Source organism: Salmo salar, chromosome ssa11 (assembly GCF_905237065.1).
Source record: "Salmo salar chromosome ssa11, Ssal_v3.1, whole genome shotgun sequence".
Classification (NCBI taxonomy): domain Eukaryota; kingdom Metazoa; phylum Chordata; class Actinopteri; order Salmoniformes; family Salmonidae; genus Salmo; species Salmo salar.
The window spans coordinates 73,203,731-73,221,785 of record NC_059452.1 but is presented as its reverse complement, the minus strand read 5'-3'; the positions used below and the strand labels follow the sequence as shown (position 1 = coordinate 73,221,785).

At 42.8% G+C, this 18,055-nt stretch overlaps 1 protein-coding gene across 7 annotated transcripts in view; it reads left to right on the top strand.

Moving 5' to 3' along the window:
* Positions 1-18,055, top strand: part of pisd (phosphatidylserine decarboxylase) — a 49,500-nt gene that overhangs the window by 10,908 nt on the left and 20,537 nt on the right. The window contains exon 1 of one of the 7 annotated variants that reach the window (XM_014128224.2): positions 8,748-8,887. The exons of 3 other annotated variants lie outside the window; for them this stretch is intronic. In XM_014128224.2, coding sequence (XP_013983699.1) covers positions 8,829-8,887 — 59 coding nt within the window. In that variant the 5' untranslated portion in view covers positions 8,748-8,828. Of the gene's footprint in view, positions 1-8,747; positions 8,888-16,228; positions 16,350-16,844; positions 17,421-18,055 lie in introns of those variants that run through there. 3 more of the 7 variants (XM_014128227.2, XM_014128222.2, XM_014128225.2) reach the window with 3 other exon arrangements.

Sequence of the window (18,055 nt, the reverse complement as noted above, 5' to 3'; positions counted from 1 at the left end):
AGGGATAGAAGAATTCACTGTTTGTCTCACTCTCTAGTCTCTACCCAAATAGGAACAGCTAAATCTGTCTGTAAAGAGTGCCACTGAGGTATTGTGTATTGGTGTAACCTATCTTACATTTGTGTGGATGGATACATCTTGAACATTTAAATATTTCGTAACACCTTATTCTGATAGTCCATCTGTAGATGCTCTACAGACTCAGTAAGATTTCAACTATATCTACTAACCGTAGCTCTAACTAGTGATGCACCGATATGACAATTTTGGCCGTTTCCGATATTTTCCTTGCCAAAAAAACCCGATACCGATTATTTAACATTTCTGCGGCCTTTTTAAGCATTCTAGTACTGTTAAATAGCTACACACACACACGGACGCAGTGGTCTAAGGTACTGCATCTCCGTGCAAGAGGTGTCACTACACTCCCTGGTTTGAATCCAGGCTGTATCACATCTGGCTGTGATTGGGAGTCCATCTATGTGAAGCTACCCACAATAAGGATTAGCCACAATAGTGGACTTTGCGGTTAGCCTTCAAAATAAAAGTACCTCATTAACAGTGATGCAAATGAATATAAATGGTAGAATTATGCCATAATTGAATAGATCATGCTAAACGAGGTTGGAATGTCTTATAAAATCAATAAGACAATAATTTGATGACAATCTGTTGCAATCACACTGGATGTATTATACTTTAGAATTGCATTGGGGGCATACTTATTTCACTGTACAGCCTTACCTATGATTGTGGATCAATGACATGGTGCATCAGTCTATTCGGTGACACCCAGAGAACATTAGCATCGTAGCTCTTATTGCGGGACTCTGAAACAACTGAGATGAGCCACATGTATTGTCGACCTTTGTGTATTGAACACTTCCAGAGGGAAAACAATACTGCATGGATGTTTTGGAGTCTGATAACTCTGAGGATGACGTTGGGAAAAAATATCTTGGGTATTGAGTAGACTGATAACCCATTGCATTGATCCCCAATCCTTAGGTAAACCTGTACAGTGCAATATTTATTTCACCTTTATTTAACCAGGTAGGCAAGTTGAGAACAAGTTCTCATTTACAATTGCGACCTGGCCAAGATAAAGCAAGCCGTTTGACACATACAACAGAGTTACACATGGAGTAAAACAAACATACAGTCAATAATATAGTAGAAAAATAAGTCTATAAAAAATGAGCAAATGAGGTGAGATAAGGGAGGTAAAGGCGATGGTGGCGAAGTAAATACAATATATCAAGTAAAACACTGGAATGGTAGATTTGCAGTGGAAGAAAGTGCAAAGTAGAAATAATGGGGTGCAAAGAAGCATAAATAAATACAGAAGGGGAAGAGGTAGTTATTTGGGCTAAATTATAGATGGGCTATGTACAGGTGCTGTGATCTGTGAGCTGCTCTGAGAGCTGGTGCTTAAAGCTAGTGAGGGAGAAGTGTTTCCTGTTTGAGATTTTTCTAGTTCCTATCATTGGCAGCAGAGAACTGGAAGGAGAGGCGGCCGAAGGAGCAACTGGCTTTGGGGGTGACGAGAGATATACCTGCTGGAGTGCGTGCTACAGGTGGGTGCTGCTATGGTGACCAGCGAGCTAAGGGGGAACTTTACCTAGCAGGGTCTTGTAGATGACCTGGAGCCAGTGGGTTTGGCGACGAGTATGAAGCGAGGGCCAGCCAACGAGAGCGTACAGGTCGCAGTGGTGGGTAGTATATGGAGCTTTGGTGACAAAACGAATGGCACTGTGATAGACTGCATCCAATTTATTGAGTAGGGTATTGGAGGCTATTTTGTAAATGACATCGTCGAGGATCGGTAGGATGGTCAGTTTTACGAGGGTATGTTTGGCAGCATGAGTGAAAGATGCTTTGATGCGAAATAGGAACCCAATTCTAGATTTAACTTTGGATTGGAGATGTTTGATGTGAGTCTGGAAGGAGAGTTTACAGTCTAACCAGACACCTAGGTATTTGTAGTTGTTCACATGTTCTCATTCAGAACCGTCCAGAGTAGTGATGGTGGGCAGGTGCAGGCAGCGATCGGTTGAAGAGCATGCATTTAGTTTTACTTGTATTTAACCCATCTGGGAACGTGGTAGTCAACAGCCAGTGGAATCACGTCGCGCGAAATACAAAACCCCATAAATGCTATAACTTCAATTTCTCAAACATGTGACTATTTTACACCATTTTATAGATGCCTCTCCTGAATCGAACCACATTGTCCGATTTTCAAAAAGGCTTTACAGCAAAAGCAAAACATTAGATTGTTAGGAGAGTACCCTGGCAAAAAAAAATCACACTGCCATTTTCAAAGCAACTAGATGCATCACAAATACCCCAAACACAGCTAAATGCAGCACTAACCTTTGACAATCTTCATCAGATGACACTCCTAGGACATCATGTTACACAATACATGCATTTTTTGTTCGATAGTTCATATTTATATATAAAAACAGCATTTTACATCGGCGCATGAAGTTCAGAAAATATTTTCCCTCAAATGCTTCCGGTGGATCAGCGCTACAATTTACAAAATTACTATTCGAAAACATTGTTAAAATGTAATATTGTCATTCAAAGAATTATAGATTAACATCTCGTGAATGCAACCACATTGCCAGATTTAAAAATAACTTTACTGCGAAATCACACTTTGCAATAAACGACGTGGTATGTTCAGAAAAATAGGCTAGGCGATACATGTTAGCGCCATCTTGGAACCATCTAAAATCAAATATACTATTGTAAATATTCCCTTACCTTTGATTATCTTCATCAGAAGGCACTTCCAGGTATCCCAGATCCACAACAAATGTAGTTTTGTTTGAAAAAGTTAATAATTTATGTCCCAATAGTTCCTTCTTGTTAGCGCGTTCCGAAGGCTACTCATAATGTACTGAAGAGCGCGGGACTTGTCGTCACGAATGTGTAAAAAAATATTTATTTACGTTCGTTCAAACATGTCAAACGTTGTTTAACAAATCTTTAGGGCCTTTTTCAACCAGAGCTTCAATAATATTCAAGGCGGACGATTGCATTGTCTTACTAAACCTTTAGGAACAAAAGGTTTCCCATGGGGGCCCGCGTCATAGTAGTAATAGCCCTCTCCCTGTGACCAACTTCCCAAGCCTCTCTTTGGGTCAGTTTCTACCATAGAAGAATCAAACCACTTTATAAAGACTGTTGACATCTAGTGGAAGCCTCAGGAAGTGCTAAATGATTAATAAGTCCGTGTGTTTCAATGGCAAAGGTTTGAAGTGATTCCACACATCAGATTTCCATTTCCTGTTAGGATTTGTCTCAGGGTTTTGACTGCCATATGAGTTCTGTTATACTCAGACACCATTCAAACAGTTTTAGAAACTTTTTAGTGGTTTCGTTCCAAATCTACTTGGATTATATGCATATTCTAGTTACTGGGCAGGAGTAGTAACCAGATTAAATCGGGTACGTTTTTTATCCGGCCGTGCAAATACTGCCCCCTATCCCCAACAGGTTAAGAGCAGTTGGAGGCCACGGAAGTGGAGTTGTATGGCGTTGAAGCTCATCTGGAGGGTAGTTAACAGTGTCCAAAGAAGGGCCAGAAGTATACAGAATGGTATCGTCTGCGTAGAGGTGGATCAGAGACTCACTAGCAGCAAGAGCGACATCATTGATGTATACAGAGAAAATAGTTGGCCCGAGAATTGAACCCTGTGGCACCCCCATAGACTGCCAGAGGCCCGGACAACAGGCCCTCCGATTTGACACACTGAACTCTATCAGAGAATTAGTTGGTAAACCAGATGAGGCAATCGTTTGAGAAACCAAGGCTATTGAGTCTGCCGATGAGGATGTGGTGATTGACAGAGTCGAAAGCCTTGGCCAGGTCAATGAATACGACAGCACAGTATTGTTTCTTATCGATGGCAGTTAGGATATCATTTATGACCTTGAGCATGGCTGAGGTGCACCCTTGACCAGCTCTGAAACCAGATTGCATTGCAGAGAAGGTGCGGTGGGATTTGAAATGGTTGGTAATCTGTTTGTTGACTTGGCATTCGAAGACTTTAGAAGGGCAGGGTAGGATATAGGTCTGTAGCAGTTTGGGTCAAGAGTGTGTCCCCCTTTGAAGAGGGGGATGACCGCAGCTGCTTTCCAATCTCTGGGAATCTCAGACGACACGAGAGGTTGAACAGGCTAGTAATAGGGGTTGCAACAATTTCGGCAGATAATGTTAGAAAGAAAGGGTCCAGATTGTCTAGCCCGGCGGATTTGTAGGGGTCCAGATTTTTGCAGCTCTTTCAGAACATCAGCTGACTGGATTTGGGAGAAGGAGAAATGGGGAAGGCTTGGGCGAGTTGCTGTGGGGGGTGCAGTGCTGTTGACCGGAGTTGGGGTAGCCAAAGCATGGCCAGCCGTAGAAAAATGCTTATTGAAATTCTCAATTATAGTGGATTTATCGGTGTTGACAGAGTTTCCTATCCTCAGTGCAGTGGGCAGCTGGGAGGAGGTGCTCTTATTCTGCTCTTACAGTGTCCCAGAACTTTTTGGAGTTTGTGTTGCAGGAAGCAAATTTCTGCTTGGAAAAAGCTAGCCTTGGCTTTTCTAACTGCCTGTGTATATTGGTTTCTAACTTCCCTGAATAGCTGCATATCACGGGGGCCGTTCGACGCTAATGCAGAACGCCACAGGATGTTTTTGTGTTGGTTAAGGGCAGTCAGGTCTGGAGAGAACCAAGGGCTATATCTGCTCCTGGTTCTAAATTTCTTGAATGGGGCATGCTTATTTAAGATGGTGAGGAAGGCATTTAAAAAAAAAAAAAAAACAGTCATCCTCTACTGAAGGGATGAGGTCAATATCCTTCCATGATACCAGGGCCAGGTCGATTAGAAAGGCCTGCTCGCTAAAGTGTTTCAGGGAGCGTTTAACAGTGATGAGTGGAGGTCGTTTAACCGCTGACCCATTACGGACGCAGGCAATGAGGCTGAGATCTTGGTTGAAAACAGTAGAGGTGTATTTAGAGGGCAAATTGGTTAGGATGATATTTATGAGGGTGCCCGTGTTTACGGCTTTGGGGGTGGTACCTGGTAGGTTCATTGATAAGGACATCCGGGTTGGCAGAGTGTGCTAAAGCAGTGAATAAAACAACCTTAGGGAGGAAGCTTCTAATGTTAACATGCATGAAACCAAGGCTATTACGGTTACAGAAGTCATCAAAAGAGAGCGCCTGGGGAATAGGAGTGGAGCTAGGCACTGCAGGGCCTGGATTCACCTCTACATCGCCAGAGGAACGGAGGAGGAGTAGGATAAGGGTACGGCTAAAAGCTATGAGAATTGGTCATCTAGGACGTCCGGAACAAAAACACTAACCAGAACAGCAATGGACAAGGCAAATTGACATTAAGGAGAGGCATGCTTAGCCAAGTGATCAAAAGGGTCCAGTGAGTAGTGAGGTCGGTTGCGGTCACGGCGATTCAAACAACTAGCCGGGCCATGGGTAGCAAGTTGGCAGAAGATGGTCTGTTTTTAGCCACCTCGTGCGTTTCCGTCGGTAGATTAGTGGGGTTCCGTATGGTAGAGGGGACCAATCCAATTGGCAATATAGTTATAGTGGCCCAAGAAAATTGGCCGATAGACCTATTCAGATGGCAGCAGATAAGACCGCTAACGATTAGCTGGCCGCAGATGGGCGTTGAGGTTATGTCGCGACGGAGGGGCCAGTTGGATTACTCCCTCGGGCAGATAACGTCAGTAGTCCAGTCGTGAAGGCCCGATGGGGCTCCACATCGGCAGTAAACGGGTCCGGATAGGTGATTGTCGCCCAGGAGTGGCTGATGGAACTCTTCAGCTGGCTAGCTCCGGAATAATTGATGCTAGCTACGGGACCGACGTTACCCAATAGTCACTCGGATAGCAGCTAGCTAGCTGCAAGATCCAGGTGTAAATGTCCAGAGCTTGCGGTAGATATGGAGAGAAAATAGGTCCGGTATGCTCTGGTCTGAGTCGCGTTGTACAAAACTGGTCATAGCTTTTCGAGCTAAGGGATAGCTGATATGAATGTCAATACACCCAATAGGCTGACTGGGGAGGTGATTTCACAGTCCTGCAATGGCTACAATGCTAATATTTGTGTAAACTCTTCAGTTTTGTGTGTGTCACCGAGTAGACTGATAGCCCATTTCATTGCTTCACATTCCAACCGTGTTTAACATGATCTATTCTAAATATGGCATGATTCCATCAATTGTAACCTTCATTGCTTTCAAATAGGTACTTTTATTTTTAAAGCCAACTGCAAATTCCACTATTGTGCCTAAACCTTATTGTAGCTAGCTTCACAACCCGGTCCAGTCGAGCCTCACTAGCCAGATGAAGCTAGCTGGCTGCTTAACCCGGTTGCCCAAAGCTATCGTTATAAGTAGCTGGCAAGCTATTTATTTTCATGAACTGAAGTTCAATTTCAATAGGCGAACAACAAGTGGCTACCTAGCTAATACTTACAAGGATTCCTAAATCATAACTAAGAAAAATGAAATGTCTGCCGTTTCTACTGGTCATTGTTTTCAGGCTATTGGTGCTAGCTAGGTACCAAGCTAAAGCTAGCTACCCCAGAAGTTGCGGTCTAACAAATGAGTTATTTCCAAGGCCGTATTGTAAACACATCGTTCGTGGCCGGTGTTTGCTTGTTTGCAGACTTTTTGTACAGCTTTGATCGTGCTACTGATTGTAGTGGTGGTGCTTGGCTTACACGTGCACATTCAGAACACACAACATTCTATAATAGAACTGTTATTTGACATGCATCTTTTTTTGACACGTAAAGACCCAAACAGTGTTTCATAGTATGTCGTGAAGCTAATAGCAGTGATGCTATTACTGTGTAACTCTGGTAGGGCAACGTGTACCGGTGCTCGACCAGTCGGCGAAAGCCAACATCACCCACGACAGAACGGTTGATTGTCAAGGGCAATGAATTCCATTATCTTGGTGTTGAGTTGTCTTGCTGAAATGTTACTCTTTCAAATGACTGCTTGACTTGTTGACTGCGCGATTGAAATCAAATTTATATAGCCCTTCTTACATCAGCTGATATATAAAAGTGCTGTACAGTAACCTAGCCTAAAACCCCAAACAGCAAGCAATGCAGGTGTAGAAGCACGGTGGCTAGGAAAAACTCCCTCGAAAGGCCAAAACCTAGAGAGGAACCAGGCTATGAGGGCTGGCCAGTCCTCTTCTGGCTGTGCCGGGTGGAGATTATAACAGAACATGGCCAAGATGTTCAAATGTTCTTAAATGACCAGCATGGTCAAATAATAGTAATCACAGTGAACAGGTCAGGGTTCCTTAGCCGCAGGCAGAACAGTTGAAACTGGAGCAGCAGCACGGCCAGGTGGACTGGGGACAACAAGGAGTCATCATGCCAGGTAGTCCTGAGGCATGGTCCTAGGGCTCAGGTCCTCCGAGAGAAAGAGAATTAGAGCGAGCATACTTAAATTCACACAGGACACCGGATAAGGCAGGAGAAATACTCCAGATATAACAGACTGAGCCTAGCCCCCAGACACAAACTACTGCAGCATAAATACTGGAGGCTGAGACAGGAGGGGTAAGGAGACACTGTGGCCCCATCCGATGATACCCCCGGACAGGACCAAACAGGCAGGATATAACCCCACCCACTTTGCCAAGGCACAGCCCCCACACCACTAGAGGGATATCTTCAACCACCAACTTACCATCCTGAGACAAGGCTGAGTATAGCCCACAAAGATCTCCGCCACAGCACAACCCAAGGGGGGCGCCTACCAAGACAGGAAGACCACGTTAGTAACTCAACCCACTCAAGTGACGCACCCCTCCTAGGGACGGCATGCAGAACAGGTTAGGTTAGGAATGCTGTGTTGCACGTGTACCGCAACATTTTACGTGGCATCATTACGTCACGTACCTACCATATATAGGTATGCACGGCAGCTTTGACAATGGTTTTGCACATCGGCGTTAAACTAGACATAGATACCGATTTTGGCATTTTTAGCTAATATTGTCCGATTCCAGATATTTTCACTGTTTTATATCGTGCATCCCTAGCTCTAACCCTTATCCTAACATTAATCCTTACTGTAACCTTAGCAAGCAGTTGCTTATCAACAGATGGTCGTAGTTTGTTAGTAGTATCTGTAAATCCTCTACCGATAGAAAATCCAGACTACTCAAAATAAAATGACCAAATATTTAAATAGGAAGCGCCACAATTAGCCTATCTCTGCTCATGGATGCATGTCGGCCTAGTTGAATACAGTTCATCACCCCAAATCGTCAAAGACTCCTTAGTTGCAAAAAAATTTTTACTTATACATTTAGTGATATACCCATTGATTCTAGAAGAATATAACTTATAAATGCTTCATGAGCTTAGTTCAACTGTCATACCCCATCAGAACTCAAAATATAAGCTTGTTTTAGGTCAATGTTTGGAAACAACATATGTTAACAAACACTAGTCTCAAAACATGGTTAAAACTATACCTTTGATATCATGGATGGTCAGTCCTTGTACCCATAGCAGAACACTTTATTGTATCAATTAAGGATTCTAGCTTTTAACTTAGCTCTGCTGTAAACTTGATGAATGATGAGATATTGTACAGCTACAGTAGAGTTGTGTGTTTGGACCATCAGGCTACTTTTTCTGATGACATCACCCACCAATGACAGTCTTTTGAATGTGATATCTGCCCACCCACCTCTAGTCTCTTAAAGGGCTTGTCTAGCCAGCATGCAGCACTTTATTGTGAGAGTAGAGCCTTCACCGTTAAGTCTCTCACTGTATGCTAGTTAACTTTGCCTTTGTCAGTTTTATTCACATTTCAGACAACACCAAGAGAAGGTAAGGTTCTGAGTTTCTTTTTTAAAATAAGCTCAATACTGTTTGAATTTTGTATAATGCATTAGCTGAAATGCGTAACTGTTTATGGAAATTGTTCAATGTATTCTAGTTAAACCGAAGAGTGTTTTAATATGGAACTGTTACAGTAAAGTGGTCAAAAACCTAAGTGAATTTAGGGATAAACAATCTGTACTGAAGTTTTATTTGGACGGTTCCTATGTCTTTACGGTAACTGTTTAGATGAGTCATCTCACAGGATACGTAGTCTGTAGCATCAGTGTTTCAGATAAGGAAGTGGGTCCTGTTTCCTGCTTTTTGCGGCTTTTAGGGACCGCCTTCCTGTTTAGTCAAGACAGGTTGGTTGAGAGACTAATAGAGTAGGAACTCACCCCTAAAGTCCAACATCAGACTGCTGGATAAACAATATTAAGAAAATAGTTGCACACTGTTGGGAGTATAGTAGGCCTATAGTGTGCGGCTACTAGCTTTAGCATAATGACATGCTAGCTGTTCCCATAGACATCCAGTCATTGAGCCAATGACTATCCATTTAAAAGCGTGTCTTGGAAGAATACATACATACATGCATACATGCATACGCATACACACACACACACACACACACACAGTTGAAGTCGGAAGTTTATATACACCTTAGCCAAATGCATTTAAACTTTTCACAATTCCTGACATTTAATCCTAGTAAAAATGCCCTGTCTTAGGTCAGTTTGGATCACCACTTTATTTTTAGAATGTGAAATATCAGAATAATAGTACTGATTTTATTTCAGCTTTTATTTCTTTCATCACATTTCCAGTGGGTCAGAAGTTTACATACACTCAATTAGTGTTTGGTAGCATTGCCTTTAAATTGTTTAACATGTGTCAAATGTGTCGGGTAGCCTTCCACAAGCTTCCCACAATACGTTGGGTGAATTTTGGCCCGTTCCTCCTGACAGATCTGGTGTAATTGAGTCAGGTTTGTAGGCCTCCTTGCACGCACATGCTTTTTCAGTTCTGCCTACACATTTTCCATAGGATTGAGGTCAGGGCTTTGTGATGGCCACGCCAATACCTTGATTTTGTTGTCCTTAAGCCATTTTGCCACAACTTTGAAAGTATGCTTGGGGTCATTGACCATTTGGAAGACCCATTTGCGACCAAGCTTTAACTTCCTGAGTGATGTCTTGAGATGTTGCTTCAAAATATCCACACAATTTTCCTCATGATGATCTTTGTCCCCATGTGCAGTTGCAAACCGTAGTTTGGCTTTTTTATGGTGGTTTTGGAGCAGTGGCTTCTTCCTTGCTGAGCAGCCTTTCAGGTTATGTCGATATAGGACTTGTTTTACTGTGGCTGTAGATGCTTTTGTACCCGTTTCCTCCAGCATCTTCACAAGGTCCTTTGCTGCTGTTCTGGGATTGATTTGCACTTTTCGCACAAATACGTTCATCTCTAGGAGACCGAACGCGTCTCCTTCCTGAGCGGTATGATGGCTGCATGGTCCCATGGTGTTTATACTTGCGTACTATTGTTTTTACAGATAAATGTGGTCCCTTCAGGCATTTGGAAATTGCTCCTAAGGATGAACCAGACTTGTGAGGGTCTTAAACCTCTATGGGCAAGGCGGGACGAATTCGTCCCACCTACGTAACAGCCACCTGAATTCAGTGGCGCGATTTTTGAATCGTTTGAAATACTATTACTTCAATTTCTCAAACATATGACTATTTTACAGCTATTTAAAGACAAGACTCTCCTTAATCTAACCACACTGTCCGATTTCAAAAAGGCTTTACAACGAAAGCAAAACATTAGATTTAGATTGTCAGGAGAGTGCCCAGCCAGAAATAATCAGACACCCATTTTTCAAGCTAGCATATAATGTCACAAAAACCCAAACCACAGCTAAATGCAGCACTAACCTTTTATGATCTTCATCAGATGACACACCTAGGGCATTATGTTATACAATACATGCATGTCTGTTCAATCAAGTTCATATTTATATCAAAAAACAGCTTTTTACATTAGCATGTGACGTTCAGAAAAGGCATTCCGGGGAATTTACTAACAGTTTGCTAAATTACTCACGATAAACGTTCACAAAAAGCATAACAATTATTTTAAGAATTATAGATGCATTACTCCTCTATGCACTCGATATGTCCGATTTTAAAATAGCTTTTCGGATGAAGCACATTTTGCAATATTCTAAGTACATAGCCCAGCCATCACGGCTAGCTATTTAGACACCCGGCAAGATTAGCCTTCACCAAAATCCTATTTCCTATAAGAAAAATGTTTTTACCTTTCCTGTTCTTCGTCAGAATGCACTCCCAGGACTTCTACTTCAACAACAAATGTTGGTTTGGTTCCAAATAATCCATAGTTATATCCAAATAGCGGCGTTTTGTTCGTGCGTTCAAGACACTATCCGAAGGGTGACGCACGGACGCGTATCGTGACAAAACATTTCAAAATATTCCATTACCGTACTTCGAAGCATGTCAAACGCTGTTTAAAATACATTTTTATGCAACCTTTTCTCGTAAAATAGCGACAGTATTCCGACCGGGAGTCGTTGTTTTCGTTCAAAGACTGAAAATGTAAAATGGACTCTTCACGTGCACGTGCGCACCCGTCTCATTGTTCTCAGATCGACCACTTACTAAATACGCTACTGTTTTTCAGCCATGGACAGCAGAGTCATCATTCAACGTTCTGGCGCATTCTGAGAGCCTATGGGAGCCTTAGAAAGTGTCACGTTACAGCAGAGATCCTCTGTTTTGGATAGAGATGACAAAGAAGGCCAAGAAATGGTCAGACAGGGTACTTCCTGTACAGAATCTTCTCAGGTTTTGGCCTGCCATTTGAGTTCTGTTATACTCACAGACACCATTCAAACAGTTTTAGAAACTTTGGAGTGTTTTCTATCCAAAGCTACTAATCATATGCATATTCTAGTTTCTGGGCAGGAGTAATAACCAGATTAAATCGGGTACGTTTTTTTTATCCGGCCGTGAAAATACTGCCCCCTATCCATAACAAGTTAATGCAACCGCTGTGTCAGATTTAAAAAAAAAAGCTTTACAGCGAAAGCACACTTTGCAATAATCTGAGTACAGCGCTCAGTCACAAAACCAAACCCGCCATTTTGTGGAGTCAGAAATACCATTATAAATATTCACTTACCTTCGATGATCTTCATCGGAATGCACTCCCAGGAATCCCAGTTCCACAATAAATGTTAATTTGTTTTGATAAAGTCCATATTTATGTCCAAATACCTCCGTTTTGTTCGCGCGTTCAGTCGAGTAACCCAAATGCACTGTGCTCGCGCAGTAAGTTCAGACAAAGTCAAAAAAGTTATATTACAGTTCGTAGAAACATGTAAAACGATATATAGAATCAATCTTTAGGATGTTTTTATCATAAATCTTCCATAATATTCCAACCGGACGATTCCTTTGTCTTCAAAAAGGAAAAGGAACACGGCTTACTCTCACGGGAGTGTGCGCCACTGAGCTCATGTCATTTTCTCAGTATCTGATTCCAAGACCTCTTATTCTCTCCCCATTTACAGTAGAGGCATGAAACAACATTCTAAAGCCTGTTGACATCTAGTGGAAGCCTTAAAAAGTGCAAAATGACCCCACAGACACTGTATATTGGATAGGGAATCACTTGAAAAACTACAAACCTCAGATTTCCACACTTCCTGGTTGGATTTCTTTCTCAGGTTTTTGCCTGCCATATGAGGTCTGTGAGTATAACAGAAATCATTCAAACAGTTTTAGAAACTTGAGTGTTTTCTATCCAAATCTACTATAATATGCATATCCTACCTTCTGGGCCTGAGTAGCAGGCAGTTTACTACAGGCACGCTTTTCATCTGGACGTCAAAATACTGCCCCCTACCCAAGAGAGGTTAAAGGCAGTGAACTCAATGTATGTAAACTTCTCACCCACTGGAATTGTGATGCAGTGACATAATCTCTGTAAACAATTGTTGGAAAAATTACTTGTCATGCACAAAGTAGATGTCCTAACCGACTTTCCAAAACTATAGTTTGTTAACAATACATTTGTGGAGTGGTTGAAAAACACACAGTACCAGTCAAAAGTTTGAACACCTATTCAAGGATTTTTCTACATTGTAGAATAAGAACTCTACTATGAAATAGCACCTATGGAATCATGTAGTAACCAAAAAAGTGTTAAACAAATCAAAATATATTTTATATTAAAGATTCTTCCACATATCTGCCCTTTTCCTTGACAGCTTTGCACACTCTCAACCAGCTTCATGAGAAATGCGTTTCTAGCATTCTTGAAGGAGTTCCCACATATGCTGAGCACTTGTTGGCTGCTTTTCCTTCGCGCTAAAAGTCCAACTCATCCCAAACCATCTCAATTGGGTTGAGGTCCGGTGATTGAGGAGGCAAGGTCATCTGATGCAGCGCTCCGTTACTCTCATCCTTGGTCAAATTGCCCTTACACAGCCTGGCTGTATGTTGAGTCATTGTCCTGTTGAAAAACAAATTATAGTCCCACTAAGCGCAAACCAAATGGCATGGCGTATCACTGCAGAATACTGTGGTAGCCATGCTGGTTAAGTGTGCATTGAATTCTAAATAAATCACTGACAATGTCACCAGCAAACCCCCCTCACACCATCACACCACCACCTCCATGCTTCACGGTGGGAGCCACACATGCAGAGATCATCCGTTCACCTACTCTGCGTCTCACAAAGACACGGCGGTTGCAACCAAAAAGCTCAAATTTGAACTCATCAGACCAAAGGACAGATTTCCACCGGTCTAATGTCCATTGCTCATGTTTCTTGGCCCAAGCAAGTCTCTTCTTATTGGTGTCCTTTAGTAGTGGTTTCTTTGCTATTTCACGCAGTCTTCTCTGAACAGTTGTCTGTCTGAACTCTGAAGCATTTATTTGGGCTGCAATTTCTGAGGCTGGTAACTCTCTAATGAACTTATCCTCTGCAGCAGAGGGAACTCTCGGTCTTCCTTTCCTGTGGCGGTTCTCATGAGAGCCAGTTTCACCATAGTGCTTGATGGTTTTTGCGACTGCACTTGAAGAAACTTGAAAAGTTCTTGAAATGTTCAGCATTGACTGACCTTCATGTCTTTATAGTAATGGACTGTCATTCTCTTTGCTTATTTGAGCTGCTCTTGCCATAATATGGTATTTTAACATATGGCTATCTTCTGTATACAAAACTGATTGGCTCAAACGCATTAAGGAAAGAAATTCCACAAATTAACTTTTAACAAGGCACACCTGTTATTTGAAATGCATTCCAGGTGACTACCTCTTGAAGCTGGTTGAGAGAATGCCAAGAGTGTGCAAATCTGTCAAGGCAAAGGGTGGCTACTTTGAAGAATGTAAAATAGATTTTGATTTAATACTTTTTTTTTTGTTACTACATGATTCCTTATGTGTTATTTCATAGTTTTGATGTCTTCACTTATTCTACAATGTAGAAAATAGTAAATAAAGAAACCCTTGAATGAGTAGCTGTCAACTTTTGACTGGTACTGTATCTTTTAAATTACATGTCTTTTGCAGCAGAGGTGGGCTATATATAGGGGAAACACTGGAACTGCATCTTGAGTAGCCTTTTAAAATCTTACTTAAAAAATGACCAGTCAGGCAACAATGTGTAATGATGACGCTTACCTTTCTGAAATGATTAACTGACGAAACAGCAGATAGTGAATAGATTAACTCCCCCCCCCACACACACTGAGCTTTGCTGATGGTAGGATAGGATAAGGTAGGACTCAGTGGACTCCAGGCTCCCTAAATCAGGCCAAAACCTAAGGAGAAAAACAAGGTATGGCATGCTTATGAATGCCAAAAAGATACTGTAATACAAAACGATACAGATCAGCAGTATAGTGGAGCTGCCAGGAGTCTATAACAGGGTCCGTGAACACTATAGCTGATGGGATTATTTGTATCTATTATGGAACCCATTAGCTGCTGCCAAGGCTGCAGCTACTCTTCCTGGGGTCCAGCAAAATTAAGCCAGTTATGAATGTATTGTAATGGTTTTAAAATTGTATAACAGATTTCACAACAGTGTGCCCTCAGGCCCCTAATCTACTACCACAAAATCACAACACAAAATCCATGTGTACTAGTGTGTGTGTGTATAGTGCGCATGTTATCGTGTTAGTGTTTTTATGCATGTCTGTGCCTGTGTGTTGCTTCACATTCCCCGCTGTTCCATAAGGTGGAATTCTTTTTGATTTACTTGATGTGGAACAGAGTTCCATGTGGTCATGGCTCTATGTAGTGCTGTGCCCCTTCCATAGTTTGTTCTGGACTTCGGGACTGTGAAGAAACCTCTGGTGGCATGTCTTGTGGGGTATGCATGGGTGTCTGTGTGCCAGAAGTTCAGACAGGCAGCTCGGTGCATTCAACATGTTCTGAGCCAATTGCAATTTTCCTAAGTCCCTCTGTGGCACCTGACCACACGCCTGAACAGTAGTCCAGGTGCGACAAGACTAGAGCCTGTAGGACCTGCCTTGTTGATAGTAATGTTAAGAAGTTAGAGTAACACTTTATTATGGACAGACTTCTCCCTATCCTAGCTACAGTTTTATCAATGTTTTGACCATGACGGTTTACAATCCAGGGTTACTTCAAGCAGTTTAGTCTCCTCAACTTGCTCAATTTCCACATTATTCATTACAAGATTAAGTTGAAGTTTAGTGAATGATTTGTCCCAAATACACATTTTTGTTTTTGAAGTATTTAGGACTAATTTATTTCTTGCCACACATTCTGAAACTAACTGCAGCTCTTTAAGTGTTAGTCATGTCAGCTACCACAGCAACTGAAGTGTTGAGTCATCCGCGTACGTAGACACACTGGCTTTACTCAAAGCCAGTGGCACGTCATTGGTGAAGATTGAAAAAAGTAAGGGGCCTAGACAGCTGCCCTGGGGAATTTCTGATTCTACCTGGATTTTGTTTGAGAGGCTTCCATTTAAAGAACAACCTCTGTGTTCTGTTAGGCAGGTAACTCTTTATCCACAATATAGCAGGGGGTGTAAAGCATAACACAAGTTTTTCCAGCAGCAGACTATGATCAATAATGTCAAAAGCCACACTGAAGTCTAACTAAACAGCCCCCACAATCTTATCAATTTCTCTCAGCCAGTCATCAGTAATTTGTGTAAGTGCTGTGCTTGTTGAATGTCCTTCCCAATAAGCGTTCTGAAAGTCTGTTTGTTTACTGTAAAATAGCATTGTATCTGGTCAAACACTATATTTTTTCCCAAAACTTTACTATGGGTTGGTAACAGGCTGATTGGTCTGCTATTTGAACCAGTGAAGGGGACTTTACTATCCTTAGGTAGGGGAGTGACTTTTGCTTCCTTCCAGGCCTGAGGACGCACACTTTCCAGTAGGCTTAAATTGAAGATATGGTAAGTAGGAGTGGCAATATTGTCCGCTAATGTTCTCACAAATTTTCCATCCAAGTGGCTTGTCATTGTTGATAGACAACGTTTTTTTTGTAAGGTGCTCCAAATCTTTTTACTATCATTCTTAGTCATGTATCTGTCTTTCATAGTGTAGTTACTACTTTTTTAAATTCAGTTTAGTCACATGATTTCTCAATTTGCAGTACGTTTGCCAATCGGTTGTACAGCCAGACCTATTTGCCATCTCTTTTGCCACACCCCTCTCAACCATAGTTTTTCAATTCCTTATCAATCCTTTGGGATTTAACATTTTCTAGTCATTTTCTTAAAGGGTGCATGCTTATTAGTAACTGGGATAAGCAATATCATGAATGTGTCAAGTGCAGCATCTGGTTACTCCTCATTACACACCACGGACCAGAAAATATTCTTTACATCAACGACCATAGGAATCGCAAACCGAACTTGTCGCATTTCCCTCCTATCAAGTTGCCCCTCCCCCAGACAGACCAGTCCTCCTCCAGTCTTCCACCGTCACCAGTCTCCTGCAGTTCCTCTCAGGTCAGCCGTGAAACAGTCAGCCCACCCAGAAGATTCCCGTTCTCTAGTACAAAATCACTTCCAGAGGCCCTTGGATCCCTGAGAGAGAAGAGGAGCGAACGGATTACCCTCCACCACGTCACATCCGTCCTACCAGAGAAGGGGCTGGGCTTGAGAGTAGCAGAGCGAGAGAACGAGATCCAGCAAGAGAACAGAAGTGCGCACACCGAGCGAGAGCGGCAGCCCCAGTGAGCGCGAGAGAGAAGCATCTGTAATCCCCCCCCACGCCTTCAGTGATAATGTGTCAGAACAGGAGCCTTCAGCGGGCGGCAGCGCAGAGCTCAGGGAAATGGTGAGATGCTGCAGGTCTTTGCACAGCCCTCCGTCTTGCTACAATCTCCACAGAGTTAGGGTTGATGTGCGCCGGCTCCGGACGATCAGCTCCACAGGAGCTGCCGGGGAGCAGGGGGGAAGCAACGGCGGCAACGTCTCAGGCCACGGGGCCCAAGCACTCAGCCACAGGAACCGATTCAGGTATGCTGAGAGAATGAGAGTGAGAACAAGAGATGAATGACCACAGGATGCCTTAGCATGTGTATAACATGGTTGTTAGACATGACATGACAAAGACAGGACTGACGCGGAGGGAGAACGAATGCTTTTCAGCCTATAAAGTGATTGTTTACAGTATGTGAGAGATGGATTAAAGGCGAATGAGGGATGACCAGAGCGAGCATAGAGGGGATGATTAATGTAATGTTCTGCTGTGAGATTGAAGCTCGAGCAGTTATGGTTTGTGAGTGGGGGGGTTGTGTGCACGTCGCGTGTTGAGCTGCTACATGAGGAGAGGGACAACCGTGAGCCGAGGGGCTGAATATTGAGTGGCCACAGTCGGCCCGCTCTCCCAAAGCCCTGTCTTTCTCGCTCTTTCTCTCTCTCTCTCTCTCTCTTTCTCTGTCCCAGGCAGCACAAAGCCTCTGTTTGGCCTAATTGCAGCGTAATGCCCTTAAGCCCCATCCAGGCAGGCCAGTCTAAGGAGGAACAATGTATCTGGGCCAGGCCAAGGCCAGCCCTATGCAGCCAGTTAGCTAGCCTTACCCAGCCAACCTCGGAAGTGGGCCTGAAAGAAGTGAGGGATAGATGGAGTTTTAGAGATCTGTGTGGCGGCT